Source organism: Cyprinodon tularosa, unplaced genomic scaffold (assembly GCF_016077235.1).
Source record: "Cyprinodon tularosa strain WSP-4 unplaced genomic scaffold, ASM1607723v1 ctg633, whole genome shotgun sequence".
In the NCBI taxonomy this organism is placed as follows: domain Eukaryota; kingdom Metazoa; phylum Chordata; class Actinopteri; order Cyprinodontiformes; family Cyprinodontidae; genus Cyprinodon; species Cyprinodon tularosa.
In genome coordinates, this window is record NW_024039378.1 from 857,373 (window position 1) to 875,102 (window position 17,730).

General features: G+C 39.6%; 1 protein-coding gene across 6 annotated transcripts in view; it reads left to right on the forward strand.

The window, feature by feature from the left end:
* LOC119798706 (type II inositol 3,4-bisphosphate 4-phosphatase-like) overlaps window positions 1–16,194 on the forward strand; it is a 47,279-nt gene extending 31,085 nt beyond the window's left edge. For 4 of the 6 annotated variants that reach the window (XR_005282755.1, XR_005282754.1, XR_005282756.1 and 1 more), the window contains 15 exons: window positions 460–590; window positions 667–774; window positions 857–965; window positions 5,131–5,296; window positions 5,362–5,559; window positions 5,639–5,783; window positions 6,932–7,143; window positions 7,637–7,760; window positions 7,858–7,984; window positions 8,220–8,360; window positions 10,574–10,671; window positions 10,834–10,931; window positions 14,493–14,647; window positions 14,834–15,114; window positions 15,893–16,028. Coding sequence is in view for 2 of the 6 variants with exons in the window: in XM_038308272.1 (XP_038164200.1) it covers window positions 460–590; window positions 667–774; window positions 857–965; window positions 5,131–5,296; window positions 5,362–5,559; window positions 5,639–5,783; window positions 6,932–7,143; window positions 7,637–7,760; window positions 7,858–7,984; window positions 8,220–8,360; window positions 10,574–10,671; window positions 10,834–10,931; window positions 14,493–14,647; window positions 15,893–16,013 (1,933 nt within the window). In the remaining 4 variants the exon portion in view is untranslated. Of the gene's footprint in view, window positions 1–459; window positions 591–666; window positions 775–856; window positions 966–5,130; window positions 5,297–5,361; window positions 5,560–5,638; window positions 5,784–6,931; window positions 7,144–7,636; window positions 7,761–7,857; window positions 7,985–8,219; window positions 8,361–10,573; window positions 10,672–10,833; window positions 10,932–14,492; window positions 14,648–14,833; window positions 15,115–15,892 lie in introns of all 6 variants that reach the window. The other 2 variants (XM_038308272.1, XM_038308274.1) reach the window with 1 other exon arrangement.
* Window positions 16,195–17,730: the final 1,536 nt, after the last annotated feature.

A 17,730-nucleotide genomic window follows, 5' to 3' on the forward strand; every position in this document is an offset into this window, starting at 1 on the left:
TGCAGCAATTGAGTTGTTTTCTTCCTGCTATCATTGTAACCCCAACCCCTTTACAGAACAGAAGACCTCGCCTATTCAGCCAGGCCAACAATTCCCTTTAATGACAACCCTTTCAGAAACATAGACAGGTATGGGTCATTTCAGGCTAACAAAAGAAGCCAAACGACCCCCATTACAAGGGGGTGGACCCCTTTGTCCGGTTTAATTTGCATGTTTTCTAAGCCAAAACTAGGCTTTGTTTTTGGTCCGCTCTATAGCGCCTCGACCCCAACGCTTATTCTGACATTTTGAATTGAAAAAGCTTCCTGGAAACAACTTGGAAACAAAGTCCGGTAGATTGTTTTTCAAGTTTTTGGGAATTGGAAAGTAGAATCGTAACACAGTGAGGTTTCTACAGGTGAACCTTTCTGTTAGCACCTGGTAGAGATAAAGCTGAGCACCGCTTGTTGTTTTGATCAGAGTCCTGGAAGTGAAGGAGCTGAGTGACCTGTCGCCTCATTGGGACGGCCTCCGCCATGACATCATCGCTCACTGCAACCAGCTGATCAGCTGCTATCAGCAAACACAGACAGAGCTCGACAAACTCTCAAGTAAGATTTAATGAGTGACGAACGCAGCCAGGCCCGTGCAGAAGTCTTAGTCCAGATGTTTTTCTCTTCCATACAGCTTCGTCCTGCTTTAAGGCGAGCAGCAGCAAGTCTGACAGACACCTCCAGTTTATCCCCACCAACCTGCACTCCCAGAGGATGGAGGTGACCGGCCCTGACAGCTCAGGTGACACCCAGAGCCTCTCCTCCTTCCTCTTTTTAGCGCTGTTTCCTTGCTGTGCTTCGTGACACCTCTCCGCTGTGTCCAGGCGTTTGGTACGAGGTCATCACCTTCGGAGCGCCGGCCGATCACCACCAGGCTTTCAAACATGGAGGACTGAAGAGGCTGATCAGCAAACACACAGGCCACAAACACAGGTGACCTCTGCTGCTCAGATGCATTCCTGCACCTATTTAAGAAAGTATTCACACCCTCACTCCGCTAAGATAAACAGATGGGACAGACCAACTCAATTTAGAGCATAATGGGGAGGGGGGAGGAACACTTTAGGTAGTTTTCAGTTTCATTTCCACCCTCTACTCTGGTGTCTCTTAATACAGGGTTCCTGCTGGTCCTTAAAAAGTCTTAAAAGGCATTGAATTCTTCAACATAAAACTAAGGCCTTAATTGGTATTAAAATGTCTTAAATCAGTCTTTCGTAGGTCTTAATTTCTAAAACATCATAAATAGGATTATTTTTATTATGATTTATTTTTTGTAATCTAAATAAAACATTAAACCTTTTATTTTTTATTTAAAAAAATAAAGGCTTGCCATTATTGGTTCCGTCCCGTTAGCGGAACCAATAAAAGCGTTGTTGCGGCCGGGACATTTGGGAGATGCGCCATTAACTTTTTGTCTGGAAAATATGAGCAAGTGTAAATGTAACGAAAATTGTCTCCAGCCAAGAGTTTTCTCCGTGGCTAAAACCAGGGAACATACATGAGGCTCAGAGGATTTTATACAAGAAGTCATTCAAGCTCAGAACGATGGGAATTAAGGCAGTGGAGTCGCACATGCGAAGCACGAAACACAAAGCCTCAAAATGGAGATACAGAGAAACAGCCGGTATTTCTCAGTTTAGTTTAGGGCTGCAACTAACGATTATTTTGAAAATCGATGAATCGGCCGATTATTTTTTCGATTAATCGATGAATCGGACACAAAATATTTTTTTTATATTAACCTCTTCATTCCAAAATAAACATTTTAGACAGAACAAACAAGCACACAAGTACAGGTTTCTCATTAACTGTACTGGTGCAATATGAAAAATAAATGTTTGTGTTAAAACTACGCAAACTTACATGAGAAATGTAGCTGTACATCCACAAAATATAGGCTACTTTGTTTCATAAAGTGCAAAAAAAGACATTTCTGTTTTTAAAGCCCCTAAGGGGTTCAAACAATAGGCCCCCCCATTTCAACAAAATAGTTTTTTTAGACTAGAAGAGTTCTGCCTTTTAAGACAGGAAAGTATAGCAGTTAAAGTTGCTACTTGAGAAAATACTGAACCATAGAGATAAAAATAGCCCTGTGATTCAAATTATAAATTGTATTTGGAATAAAAATGAGAGAACTAGTGGTGCTAAAAAACACATCCTCCAACGACAGATATTTACATAGGAATGTGGCAAATAATTAATTGACATATTACTGATCTTGCTGGATTTTATTCTGCTTTACTTCCATAAATTGCAGGATCTTCTTTACTTTATCTTTGCCAGAAGATTCAAACTTTAAAAGCCTTGCCCTCATAATTTGCAAGTTAATTTATTTATAAAGAAAATATAAACGCTGCTTAAGCTAATTCAAATGAAATTAAAAGTAAAATAAGAAGCCAACCTTATCACTGTCTGTAACCTACTAACAAGCTAAGGAAAGCATCAGATGAGCTACCTGAGAAACTAACTTACGTTTCCCCACTTCAAAATGAAAAAAACATGGTTACTCATCCTGCTGATCAGCTCTCCTCACTGCCATTGAAGGCTCCAACGTGTTTTCTTTTCAGGTGCTGCGTCATAACAGTGGTGCTTCCGTGCCATGTTCATTTGTTTTTACAAAAGTTGCATGTTACGACTTTTTTCACTTTACAAAGCGCAGGCTATTTTAATTATTGTGATCAATTTGCGCCGTCAATCCCGGGGCATGCGCGCTTCATTTGCAGTCTGGACGCTGAGGGTAAACTCCTCACTAAAATCCTGCGGCTCTGACTGCAGCGCTGAGAGGGATTCCTGTGGGAGAGGGAGAAAGGCGTTGGGATGGGGGAGGCGCCCCACGGCAGCAGCTGCCGCTGTAGGAGAAGAGTAGGAACGATACATGCTTTCACGTAAGAGTCTCCAAAAGCCGCCAGTGACACCGTAAAAAGTCGCCAGATTTGTCGCTAGTAGCTTTTTAAAAAAATAGTCGCTGGAGGGGTCTGAAAAGTCGCTGAGTTGGCAACACTGCAACTGCGGCGCTGACTCGCTCCGCCATATTTTTTTTTCTTCCCCGGGATGACGGCGGCGGCGGATGACGCATTAATCGCGCGACACAACTAATCGATGATTAAATTCGTTGCCAACGCTTTTAAAAGTCGATTTTTATCGATTTTATCGATTCGTTGTTGCAGCCCTAGTTTAGTTCCACCCTTGTCTCTGCAACGCCTCCACTTATCACCAAATCAAACATACTAAGAAAACCATACAAAGAAAAATAGCTGCAAAAAAGACTTAGCACTGGTTATGTTGGGGCTTTAAAACTGATTTGTTTTGCTCCCTGCTAAAACAAAGTTTGTGAATTCAGTTAAATAATTGTTCAAATATATCTGTCATTTGTGTGTTTTTAGCTTTCTTCCTGTATGGGAAGCTTTTCAACATTGGAAACATTAGTGCAGTGGTTTATGTTCTAATAAACCTTTGGGTTAAGTTGTCGCAAGCAGGTTTTTCTTGTGTTTCTTGTGAATTTGGTCTTAAATTTTTATTTCAAGTGGCATTAAAAAAACAAAAATTAACTTGCTTTATGCTGTAGGAATCCTGTAAATGGTGATGGCAGCATCATGCTTTGGGGAAGCCTTTATTTGGTTGCTCAGAATGGACGGGGAGAAGGATGGAGCCCGATTAGCCTAGAAATACATCCAGAACTACATGGAATTGTTCATTTAATTGAAACACGGTCATGTGGTAGAATGGCCTAGTCAAAGTCAAGACCTACGTCTTACTGAGGAGCTTCAGCAAGACGTAGATGTTTAAAGATGGTGTCCATGTAAACGGAGCTGAGTTTGCACTGGCCTGCCAAGAAAAACAGATAGAATCTGATGGAGACATCTTAGACATCTTTAAATACTTGAACTTAGTAAGGTAGTGAAAGCGGAACATCTTTTATCCCTAAGATAAAAGTCTTAGGGAGATCATATGTAAATTTCAAATCATTCTGGCTTAAACATATATATAAATGTACTCTTTATCAGACTATATTGTCCCAAAATGTAGAAAACTTCTGTTTAAAAAAAATCATTATCTTATGCAGGTCAGTTAGTTATAGATCAGCTTGAAAAACCAATCCACTGGACTTTATTTCCAAGTTTGAAGAGTTTTCGCATCCATCCAGAAGGCTTTTTCAATTCAAAATGTCAGAAAGAGGGTTTAGTTTGAGGTTTTGTACAGTAGCCTAATAAAGCCTTGTTTTTGTTTTGAAAACATGCTAATTGCAACAGACAAACGGGTCCACCCCTTTGGAATGGGGGTCGTTTGGCTTCTTTTGTTAGCCTCCAATGCTGTATACCCATCTAAGTGTGTGAAAGGTCAGTCATTAAAGGGAATTATTGGCCTGGCTGGATAGACGAGGTGCTCCGCTCTCCTATACAGGGGCTCGAGCTGCAGTGATAATGGAAGGGAATGACAATAGTGCTGCATTGTAGGTTTTTGAAAGATAAAATCTGAGTCCACCCCCTCTGTTTTAGGTTGTTTTTTTTTAAACAAAGATGGCTTCCTTCACGGCCCTCTCAAACCCTCTATTTTATTAATCCAAAATGTGAACATTTTGTTTCTTAAAAGAATGTCCTTTGTCCATAAGATGTAGATGGACAGATTCTTGTCCAGAGGAGGTCGCTCTTCTGTGTTGGGCCATGCGTCTGTGGAGAGGTAGTTTGGTTTCTCCAATATTAAGATGAAATCAACTGTTTTTTACATCCACATGCTGTTTGATGCTGTAAGCTTGGGGTCTGTGCCACAGACACCCACCTAGATTGGGCTTAAATATTAGGTACAAGGAGAAGCTGTATGCGATGCTGCAGACAGTGTGTTCAAAGGTCTCCTATATTAGGCATAACTGATTACAATGACAGGGACGTAGCAGAGGATATATGAGGATGAAAATGTTACCTAGTGCTACTAAAAAAACAGGATCAGATTCTGAACTCACTTTTAGGTTTTTCTGTTTCCACGATTTGCAGCACTTTCAGTTTCTCCTAGAAATGATCAGTCATTGGGGGAAAATGAGTGTAAAAGCAGCAGAGGTGGAGGTTTGACTCAGCTCCTCTAGTAACTCTTGGTTCCTCTGCAGCTCTGTGTCGTACTCCAGAGAGCAGAGCTGCAGAGCCAGGGAGCTGCTGGTCAGCATTGCCCAGCTGCAGCCTCTGATCTTCGGCCTCGCCGAGGAGCTGCTCTCCGTCTCTGTGGAGGTCCATCTGGGTCGACTGCAGGAGGTCCTGGAAAGCCTTAAAGAGCAGGTAAGAATAACACAGCAAACACAAATGTTTTTAGACGCAAAGCTCCAACGGATGTTTCCCTTCAGACCACGATGTTTATTCACGCCCTACAAGACGAGCTGGTGAGAAGCGCCCTGCTGGACATCAACAACCGATCCGCCTCTAAAGACGGAGGCAGCCATGTTCACACCAATGGATTGGTCTGTGAGGTCTCCCACTCTGACCAGGAGGGGGGGCTGTCGCCTCGGCTGCAGGATGGAGAGGAGTACAGCCAGGAGGAGTGGGCAAGTTGGAGGGGGGGTGTGACCTCTAGTTGCTCTGCTTTTGGTGCGACGGTTTGTCTAAACGTGTGTGTTTGTGTAGGACAGGACGTGGGCGAACGTCGGGAAGTGTCTGGACTGCATCATAGCCATGGTGGAGCGGCTGCAGGGACGAGAGCGCCTTCTACGAGAACAATCGTCTCCAGAGTCACAGGAAACTGCGGGGGACACAAAGTCTCAGAATGCAGGTGGGACGGAAATAAACAACAAGTTCTCTAAAGAAGATCAGATTGATCATTTTTATCTCAATACTGGACAAACATTTACCTCTATTACAAAACATTGGAAGGTTTAAAGTCGTAGGGAAGTCATATTTAAATGTCAAATCATTCTGGCTAAAACATATATAAATGTACTCTTCATCAGACAATATTGTACCAAAATTTTAAACATTTCTATTTAAAGAAAAACAAAATCCTGTCTTAAAATCTGTGTTTTGTTATCTTATGGCCAGTTAAGTTATACATCATCCTGAACACCTAAATTCGTCCAATCATATATCAACGGTCATCTGTCAATCAAATGTTTTTGGTCATAGCATCTTGATTCATATGTTGCAGCTAATATACGCAACGATTGAAATAAGACATCAGGATCCTTTCCTTTCCCATTGAGTTCCGTCCCAGTGTTCACGGGGATGGACGTCTGTGTCTTCAGCAGGCGTAGAGCTAACAGAACTGGCAGCGTTGCGAGGCAAGAGCTCAAACATGTACGGCTTGAAGCCTTCTACACCAAACCAAGCTTCTGCCGCCCTGGCGTCCTCTTCCACAACATCTTCGTCCCCGCTTTCCTCCTCTAAATAAAAGATGTATGACGGAGGAGACTCATCCACGACCTCCGACACTAAACTCTCCTCCTCTTACATGTTTCCTCTGTCCATAGCGTTCCTTGACAGTGTCGTTGCTAAATACTAATTGGTCCCAATGTAATTTCCCATTGGGAACCTACTAGCACTAAGTTGCTAACTGGTTTGCAAGATGCAACAATCCCGCCCTCTTGATAAACGACCAATCACATTCACTTTATTCACTCGTGTAAAGTCGTACACCACTCGGGAGAATCTGCAAATGCAACAGTTGTAACAACCGCTTCCCTACGACTTTAAGTTCTGGTTTCCATTTTTCATAGTTTCTCTGTTCAGTTATTTTTTATAGTTATATTTTGTTTTTTAGCTCCTTTTCAAAATTCTTTTAACAATAGGAGAAAATAACGAAAACATTAGATACATAATAGATAAGAGGAGTCATAATGAAGATCAAATTAGATGTCAGGTTTCCCTTTTTCCTGTAATCTCACCGATAAACATCCTGGATTTTTCTCTCTTCTTTCCCTCCAGCCTCTCCTTCCTCCTTCTCCTCCTCCTCTGTGGGTTCTTGGCAGGAGCAGCTGCTCCCCCTGGTGGTCACTCTTAGAGACTGTGTAAGGGAGGCAGTATCGAAGGCGCGAGCTGCCATGACCTTTGTTGTCCTGCAGGGGGCAGTGGCTGCGACTGTCGCTCAGGGTCCCACGTTAATTGTGCAGCGGCGCCACGCCGTCTTCAGTCAGGGGGTGAGGATATTCATTTCTACGTTTTTGGGGGGGTTAAAAACTTTTCTTGAAAAATAATTGTCATTGTTTATTTCTTTCAAATTATGTTTTATATTAATTTATTTTATTCGCAAATAGGATTAATAGCTTTTCTTTGATACTTATTTTCTACTTTATATAATAAATTCTGTAGGTTTTATTTTTATATTTTTTACATAGTTAGATTTTACTTTGCCTTATTTGCACATAAATATCCCTTTAAAACTTAATCTAAAGAAATAAGTTATAGAAAATAAGGATTTTGAATTTATAAAGGATAGCTTCAGAAGTTTATAGAAAAATAACTACATCAGAGATAATTTATATAGTATTTAATTTACTAAATTAAGATAATTTCATGTCTTGAAATTGTTTGAAAACATTCAGTCTCTGAAGAGTCTTTGCCTGCAAGAATAAAAATCTAAATCAAAGTTGGCGTATAAATGTTAATCCTTTATTTCCCTGTTTTATGCAGCTGTCAGCGGTGGTTTGTGGTTTCATGCTGAAGCTTTTCGGAGGTCTGGAGGATCCAGAGTTCCTGCAGCAGCTCCACTCTGTGGGAATCCTGGTGCAGTTTGAAGGCCTGCTGAGCACCTATGGTGTGGATGCTGTGGGGGGGAGACGGGGGTCACGCTTTCAGACGTTACTTCTCTCCTGTTTGGTGTGAATAATTCACATCCTGTGTGGTTGCTTCAGGCGAGGAGGTGGGGATGTTGGAGGACATGGAGGTGGGCGTGGCTGACCTCGGCGGCATGGCGTTCACCATCACTGAGGCCAAATCAGAGCAGATAGACGACCTGCTGCCGACGCTCAGTGGATCATGGTGAGATCCTTCAATAACACACACATTCTCGTTTTGATATGTTTAGTGAGGACCATTTTCCAAATCCCATTAAATTCAGTCATTTTTTAACACAGTCTGTGTCCTAATCCACTAACTCTAAACCTTAGTGCACCAAACCTTGATCTAAACTAATTCCTCCATCTAATTATTAGCAAAATAAAGAACTGAATTCCAGCTAAATCTCCTCTCTGGTTCCCATATTTCCTCCATCCAGGGGCAGTTTTGTCGTAGAAGTGCCGCTGCCCTCTGAAACCTTCAGATCACTACCTCAGGAACTACAAGCGGGTTGTTTGATCCGAGTGGAGCCGGTTCTGTTTAACATCGGGATCAACCAGCATCAGAGTCTGGCTGAAAGGTACAAACTCGCTGAGAGCGGCATCCAGCTCTAAGAATCAATTCAAACATCTCAACAGATGTAAAATATAATTGTATTCCTTTTAAATGAAAACAAGCTTTCATCCTAAATCCTTTTTTCATTTTTATACTCATTATATTTCAGTAAATAAATTTAAGATACCCAGGATGAATGATGATGATGGATCAGGTATTATGTGTACCAATATTAGTGGCACCACAATACTAAAATGTCAAGCTCTATGTTTTGTTCCTACCCTAGCTCAGGGGGTAGGAACAATGATGGGGAGACCACGCAAAAGAAGGTTTAACCATTTATTAAAGTAAATAAACGTGTTAGTGTAGGTCAGTGGTGTATGTAATGTTGGGGTGCATGAGGTGTGTGAAAGTGTACATGGATCAAATTAAACTAAAACTGGAGCAGGAGGCCAGAGGAGTCCATGGAGCGCAGAGAGAGAGCAAGCCATGTGCTCTGGTCCAATTTATAGGAGGCCCCTCCAGGTGTGATACTCTCAGGTCCGCCGCCCACTTCCTGGAAGCACAAACCAGAGGAGCAGTCTTGCCCAGAAAAATCAAAATGGCATCAATACTTGATGCCATTTTGATGCTATGAAGACAGAGGTGTCAAGTAACGAAGTACAAATACTTTGTTACTGTACTTAAGTACACTTTTTAGGTATCTATACTTTACTCCATTACTTATTTTTCTTCCTACTTCTACTTATTACATTTTCACAGAAGTATCTGTACTTTCTATTCCTTACTTTTTTTTAAATCAACGTTACTCTTGGCTTCGGTTTAATATTTATAAATATTTATTTCCCGTCATGTGCTCCATCCAATGCAGATCATTGGCTCCATCCACATCTAGTGAAAACTAGTGTCATTGGATGAGTCATATAATGCAAACACTCATTGGTTAGCTAAAGGAAATCATCAGAAGCCAGCAGATGTTCTTCAAACTGCTAACGTGAATTGTCTATGTCATGCTGCAATGTAGAATTCAGAAAAATATGTTAAAATGTCTGAAAGGTCGGACACAGGCGAGAGCGTATCGGGAGATGGAGACAGAGACCAACAAGACCTCCCTCATCCTTGGCCCTATCTCAAAGAATTTTTCAAAATAGTCGAAAAATTTAGCTTTCAACTCATATAGTGGCATCTGGCTGTTTTTTTTTTAAAGGTTACTTTATACTTTTATACTTTAAGTAGTTTTTGGAGCACATACTTTTTCACTTTTACTTGAGTAAAGAGGTCAAGTTGATACTTCTACTTTTACCAGAGTGTTTTTAAACTGCAGTATCTATACTTCTACTTAAGTAACTGTTAGGATAATTATCTCTAAATTATCTCTTAAGTCATCATTAAATTCATTCCATTTAAATCATCTGTAGTCCGAATGTTTAATCTATAACAGAATGTATTCAGCCTGAACATCCAATGGATATTTCAGCTCATTATTTTGTGCATATAAACTCAAATTACAGCAACTAATATAATCCCATTTAAGGATGGCCGATCTACAGGTTTACACATTGTAAATTCAATAAAGGCAAGAGCGTATCGAGAGACGGAGAGCAACAAGACCTCCCTCATCCTTGGCCCTATCTCAAAGAATTTTTAGAAATAGTCGAAAAATTGAGCTTTCAGTTCACATAGTGGCATCTAGCTTTTTTTTTTTAAAGGTTACTTTATACTTTTATACTTTAAGTAGTTTCTGGAGCACATACTTTTTCACTTTTACTTGAGTAAAGAGGTCAAGTTGATACTTCAACTTTTACCAGAGTGTTTTTAAGCTGCAGTATCTATACTTCTACTTAAGTAACTAATGTGTGTACTTTTGACACCACTGTATGGAGATAAAAAATGAAAAACAATTAATGGTGTGAACAATATTTTAATTAACATTATCATAACATAACATTAACATAAATACAAAATAAATAACACAAAAACAGCAGTATAAAAGTCTTTGCCCACATTTTAAGGTCGTCTGAGGTTTTACTCTATTAACGTAAAAATATAAAATTAACAATAGTAAAAAAATGCAAACAGCATTTGTCTTTAGGGTCGATACCATTACACATTATTACTGTATCCAGATACAGTCTTTGAGTCTTTATACTTTTCAGTGTATCATTGTTTTTGTTAGCCCTAACTACTGTAGTTTATTATATTAGTGAGATTAAAGGAGCAGTTTTGTGTTGGTTGCAGGTTTGGAGACAGTTCGCTGCAGGAACGAGTGAATCAGCAGAGCTGTGAACGTCTCAAAGCTTATTGTAACAGGCTGAGAGAAAAACTTCCTCATATGGGTGAGACGGATGTTTCTGACAAACTCTGAAATGAAACAGAAGTTTTCAGTACAGTTCAAAATAAATGAATATTCCCTTTAATGATCAGTTTGATATGATGATGTTACTTTTTGCGGTAAATCAGTAACTAGCTGAACTAAAGCAGCCTTTTCTCTCCCTCAGCTGGTATCCAGTCACTATTAGACCTGCTGACGTCTCTTGATCGCAGCATGGAGGCAAAGAAGAGGAAAAACGTGGAAGTTTTATGGATCACAGCTTCAGTAAGTCCTCCTGCTTTTTAAGGCGTGATACCAGCTAACGGTGTCGGCTCAGTTTCCATAGGAGGGCAGAAAATGCTGGATGATTAAACTGGGCTTAACTCTGAGGCTCGACTGACTAAAAACAAGATTAAAATATATAAGATTTTTAATCAGGAAATTAATCTCTTGTCCTGGAAATTGTCTTCTGTCCATTAGTAATAATGCACTCAGCTCAGCAAACTTTTTTTGTTGGGGTTTTTTCCAGCTGAATTTATTAAAATAGCTGGACTCACTATCTGTTTAAAAAAAAGAAATATTATTATTGATATAAAAGGTTAAAAAAAAAAACAATCCACTGGATTTTCAAGTTTGAAGATGTTTCGCTTCCCATCCAGGAAGCTTTTTTAAATTCAAAATGTCAGGAAAAGCGTTGAATTCGAAGTTTTATACAGTAGCCCAACAAAGCCTTGTTTTTGTTTTAAAACATGCAAAATGAAACGGACGAATGGGTCCACCTGTTTGGAATGGGGGTCGTTTGGCTTCTTCTGTTAGCCTGCAATGCCTCGTACCTGTCTAAGTGTCTGAAAGGGGGGGTTGTTAAAGAGGATTATTGGGCCGGCTGAATAGGTGAGGTTTGCTCTGCTGTATAGGGGCTGCAAAGATAGCAGGCAGGATTAAACTGTATAAAGCCTTGAACTCAACACTATTCCTGACATTTTGAATTGAAAAAACTTCCTGGATGGGAAACGAAACATCTTCAAACTTGGAAACAAAGTCCAGTGGATTGTTTTTTTTTTTTTTTTTATACTTTTGACTGATGACTGAGAATCTTCACCAGGATATTGACAAAGAGATGAGAAAATCCATCATACAACCAGGGTTGCCCTTGAATTTTGAATTTGATGCCAGAAAAAGTAAGCAATAACCTGACTCCCCCAGATGGATTTGCTCCGCATATCCATCTGGAAACCTTCCGTTGAAGTAATTTTGGGAAGGGGCAAAAATACTGGTTAGCTGATTGGCCTATGTTGGTGATAGACGGGCCAAATAAACCAATCAGATCAACGAAGCATATGACGTACTAACAGACAGACGACAAACACAACCACAAGCCAGGCTACTCTTGCCGAAACCAGTCGGGAGAAGAGCAAAAACATCTTTTCCTCTGAGAAAAGCCTCCAGAGCAGTGTTTTGCTCTTCTTTCAGTGAAGAAATACTCTGTAATTCCGATAAAACTTGCTCGATAGCCCCGCTAACGCTAGTTTCGTCGGCTGAAGCTGCCACGTTCTTTAGACTGAACTGTCGCGCTTCTCGTTGCGTCACACCTCAACCCGCCTCAAAGCCAACGCTGATTGGACGCTCGTTTGGTGAACGGCTCCAAATTTTCTTTAACGGAGAGTCTCCAGACTGATTAGCGAGTGAAACCTTGAAAGCTCGCGAGATCAGGATGGTCTCACGAGGCTAAGTAATCAATGCCATTTTTGTAAAATTTGTTTTTATAAAGGAAAGATTTTTTTCTGTTTAATAGCATAAAAAATACAAAATGACAAACTTCAGTTTTCTTTTTGTATTTAGGTCTCTGGAGGACCAAAACAGGCTGTTAATTAAAATTAAAGCTTGGCAGTATCTAAAAATGCTTACATTTTTCTTAAGATAGATGAAAAATATGTATAAAACACGCAGTTAAGTGAATACGTTTGATATTTCTAACAATTACTTTGTTTAATGGAATTTAGAGCTGCATGTTATTGATTAACAGATTAATCTAAACAGAGTTATGTTATTTATGGACTTTGATTCATTGGTAAATGTCAATTTCTTTCAAATCCAGTTTTCTCTTGTATCAAGAGGATCTTTCCAAAACAAAAAGGGATAAATATATATTTTTGCAATGTGCTGACATGCAAAATACTTACATTACTCAATAAAAAGATGAATAAAGTGTGTGAAGCATTTATTATTTCAAATAGATAGTTATAGATGTCACTCCAACATACTGTCAGAATATTTCCCAATTCTTCTAATTGAAGTCAGTGCTAAGTATGATATAACTCTATATGTAATACAATCATCTGGTGGTAGAGGCTTAATGCTGTTAGCACTGATTTCTGTTTGCTCTCAATCTTCACAGTCGACTCAATGAAGTGCATTAAATCACAACAGTCTTCCCCCTCGACTGTATTAATTATTAGCATGTCTTTTCTATCATGCTGCAAATGTTCTGCATGATTCCCTCCACAGTAAAAACTGCGTTGCTCTGGCAGCCGAATAGGCGATAACTTAAGAAGTTTATCGAGTGTTTATATTACAAATAGAAGCACATCAAGTTCCCTCTGCATCCTTTTCACCATTAAACAGTGTAAATAAAACAGGAATGATTAATGTTTCTCCTTTAGCATCCCTCTGTTCTGACACTCTGCCTAAGATTAGACAGTGAGGCCATCTAGTGGACGGTGATAACATTACAGCACTGAAATTAATGTCCTCTAAAGGTATAGTGGAGGATTTTCGTGATTTTCTAAAAAAAAAAAATGCACATGCACAACCCTGTACCCAACCTAAGAGGAAATGTCTATTAAATGCGTGTTAGAGCGTGCAGGAGCCCATTTCTGCTTGTGCATGCTCTTTTTAAAAGTTTTGCATCCCTCATACGAGCTAACTTTCCAATAGAAGTTTTGCAATTTTTCACTATGTCACCACCAGTATGTAAAAATGGGGATCAGCACGTAGGACGGCCTGACGCACACATATCACCAGAATTACTGACAATTAGGAGGACCACTTATTAAGATGATCCACCTGGAAATAGAACACCCTCCACTATAGCTTTAAGTAAACACGATCAATTAATTGGAGGGAGTAAATTTGAATCTAATAGATTTAAGTTGAATATTTGTTTACATCCTTGATTGAAATATTCCTTTCCTGGATGATGTATCCCTGTTTCCATTTTGCGCACTTTCATCTGGTTTGGTCTGCCGGCTTCCGTAGAGTCGTGAACGCGCTTTCAGGAAATCCTATACACTACTGTTTATGCTCTAAAAACATTCTAAATTACTTCGTTTCGAGTAAATTCCGGATGCTACCCACTCAGGACACTTGGAATACATTGGACGAGCAGTATGGAGGAATATTGACACGTTTTTTGTGGACTTTTATGGACCTTTCTGCCTCGGGCGCCATAGACCTCCATTATTTGATTGTCAGCAGACAGCAAGAAGCCTCCCAGATCTCCAGATGCATTTGAGATATCAAAAAAGTACTCCAGAGTGTTGTTCAGCATGGGGGTGAGTAGAAAATGAAGGCAAATCATGTTTTGGGTGTACTATTCCTTTAAGAAGGACCATTAAAAACACAATCAGGACGGATGCTTTAAGTACTTAATCTGTTTTAATAAGGATCAAATGGTTTTTGGCATAAAATGTGACTATTTACTTTTAAATAATATCTGTTTGTAACATGCCGGTGCTGGAGATGCATAAAACCTAAAAACTGATGCAGGTTTACCTGCAGATACCTTTTTTTTATTCATAGGCTGTTGTTTGTAGGAAACTGTACCTGTGTGTGTTTCCTTGTGTGCAGTTGTGTCGAAAAGTGAACGGCGTGCGGCTGACCAGCTGTAAGAGCGCGAAGGATCGAACGGCGATGTCTGTGACGCTGGAGCAGTGTATGATACTTAAGGAGCAACACGCGCTCAGTCAGCAGAATTTCAGCTCTGCTCTGGACAGCATGAGGAGGTCTGTTACTAACCACAGCTGTCCTCTTCTCCTCCTTCTCACCTTTTCTTTTTCTGCACCTTTTAACTTTATCGAGCTGAATCTTTCTGGTTTTTTCTTTATCTTTTGATTTTTTTCTTTGTTCTTTTTTTTTTCCTCCTCTCCCTCCTATTTCCCACCTGTACACAAACGCTCCTCCTCCTGTAGGTCCCGTCTGTCCTGGGGGCAGATGCTGGGCTGTTATGCCCACTCAGGGTTCTCTGTCTCTGGGTTGGATCCCACAGAGTGTCCCTCAGGTCTCCAGAGCTCCTGGCTTCAGCTGCTTTTAGCTTCCAGAAGACATTTCTACCCGGTGGCCTTCCTGCTGGTGACCTCTCACCTCCTGGTGCTCTGGCTCATATTCAGCTTGGTGATCCTGCTGGCTAAATACCAGTAATCAACCTCAGACTGGGAGCACTGGAATGCACAGATTAGAAATGTTCTCTCAGGTCTGTCCAAAGCATCTTCTGGACCACAAAAATAAGCCAAAAATAGTTTATTTATTGTTGAGAGGAGTTGGTGCAGCGTGCCTGAACTAAAAGCCATCCCTGGTGACTTTTACTCAGAAACTTCACATAGTTTGATTAATATTTGCAAAAATTAATATTTTATTTTTAATCTATAACCCCTTAAATTATTTATGGCTTCAACAATTGCCAAAGCTTTCTCCTACAAACATCAAATAATAATTTTATCCTTTAATTTATCTACACAGTTGTTTCATTTCTAACAGGTTTGGTGTATTTTTTGAGTTCTCCTGCCACCTAGTGGCCAAAACAGATATTTAATATAATATGTATGGTAATGTTTATGGTTTTTAATTCAAGTTTTTGTTGCTGAAATGATAAAAAAAAGCCCTAAATGTACTTTTTGTTAGTTCTTTGTCTGACCCACAAAAAAACTATCTGCCAGCTAAAACTGAACGTTAGTCATAAATTATAAATGTGTTATAAAAACCGTTTATTTGAACTTTGTTGGAAATGTTGCTCATGCTTTATGATATTTAATTTTTCTTTGTGTTGATCCTAAATTAAACTGATGGAAAGAAACACAAATGTGAAATACTTAAACTGTTAGCTGTAGTCTACAGACCGTCTTAGTTCAGGTCGCTTCATGGGATCATAGACTAATTCAAAGTAAAGTCTCATCCATGCTGGAGCAGGGTTTGTTGTTTATTTGTCGCATGATTGCTGATCAGATGGTTTCTGTTCTCCTGCACGTGTCCAGGGACGGCTGCAGGACGGAGAACGTCCAGAAGAACATCGGCAGCAGGAAGTACGCCTTCAGCAGCGTCCAGCTCCTCACCTTCCCCAAACTCTACAGACCTCCAGATGGCAGCTACGGATAGACACACACTCTGTCTCTACGTGTATTTAAGTCCAAAGATTGTTTATTTTTTCATGTAACTGTTCTGTGTTTGATGGTTTGCAGATTGTATTTCTGTTTGAATGAGAACTATGTTTCCTGTTGAAGTTACAAACGTTTCTGCAATAAATAACTGAACTGAAGCTAAATGCGCAGCAAGGTTATGATGTTCTATTTCTTCCTTTCCTTTTCAGTATCTTACACCCTGCTGTGAGATGCTGGATTCTTTCTGGGGCCTCTTTTCATAACCTGCATCTGGGATCATGCCTGTTTTTTATAGATCTGGGCCTGCATTGCTCTGATGTCCAACAGCTGCTCCTCTGCTGCCATGATCAGAGCGTCTGTGCTGTCTTTCAGCCCGGCCCTCTGATGCCTCCTTCTTCGCTCTTAGTGCATAGTCTGAGGATACTGGATCTGGGGTGGCATTTCTTTTTATTTCAAATCAAATTTATTTGTATAGCCCTTTACAATAGCCAAATGGTACCAAAAGTGCTTTACAACAAAGCCATAAAACAATACATAACACATATAAAACATACAGATACAATTAAAAGTGCTGTAGTGGTGCAGCGCTGCAGGACATTAAAAGCCTTCCAGAGGTGCATAGAAAGGAGCACACAGAAAGATGACATCTAAGAGACAGTATTATGGTCAGAATTATTTAACCAGAAACAAAATCCCATTAACCTCTTACACCCTAAGGGGGTATAAATAAATTTCTGCCTGACAAAAACACACAAAAGTAAATAACTTATAGCCTCAAAGCTATTAGATTTAAGAAGAAACTTTTTGTACGTCTGTAAAGGTAAGATGTCATAGAATGGTTTTCTGGTGTCAGCACCATTGTAGCTTTGACCCTGCCTGAAATATTAGGGACAAAATACAAAATATTTTGCATTTTTTGAACCTCGCCAAAATTTTCTTTGAAATAAACATTGCAAAACACTACCAAAATATTATTTATAGCACAAAAAAGTAGTACAGACTTTTAAATCTAAATGTTGTGTAAAAATATACCAAATTTGGACTCAATCAGATGAATCATAATTATTTTAGAACGGTATTAGTGAGAAATTTCTTAGGCGGAGAGGCCATTTTGGCACATTTATCCATAAATGTCACCAAACTGTGCCAAATATGTTTTTTACATCAATACTGGGGGTTTGGTAAAACTACAAGGTCATGTAGCAGCTGGACCCGCCGGTGGGTCCGTAGGGTTCAAGGGGTTAAGATTAAAAATCCTCTTTTTCAGGGGAGTCAAATTTACACATTGAACAGAAATACATTTAGATTACATTAAATTTACAGGTTCATAAGAAAAGCATATAGAGTAAAAACATTACAGATAACAGAAGCTGTCTGAAATTCTCTGATTGCATTTAAGCATAAAACATCTTGTTCAATTTCAGTCTCTGTAGAAAAATCCACACAAGCTGTGCAGATAAAGGCTTTCTTCACTTGCTCTGTGCAAAAGGAACAGTGAACAACAGCTGATCATGTTTATGCATTTAGCAGACGCTTTTATTCAAAGCGAGTTTCACAGTATACACAATTTTACAGTTATTATCAATATGACAGTAAGTTCTATTGAGGAAAATCCCTAATCAGAATGAGTGGACAGCAAAAAGAGAGTTAGAATAGGAGATGCTTTTTGATGAGGTGGGTTTTAGGAGTTTCCTGAAGATAGAACAGGATGCTGT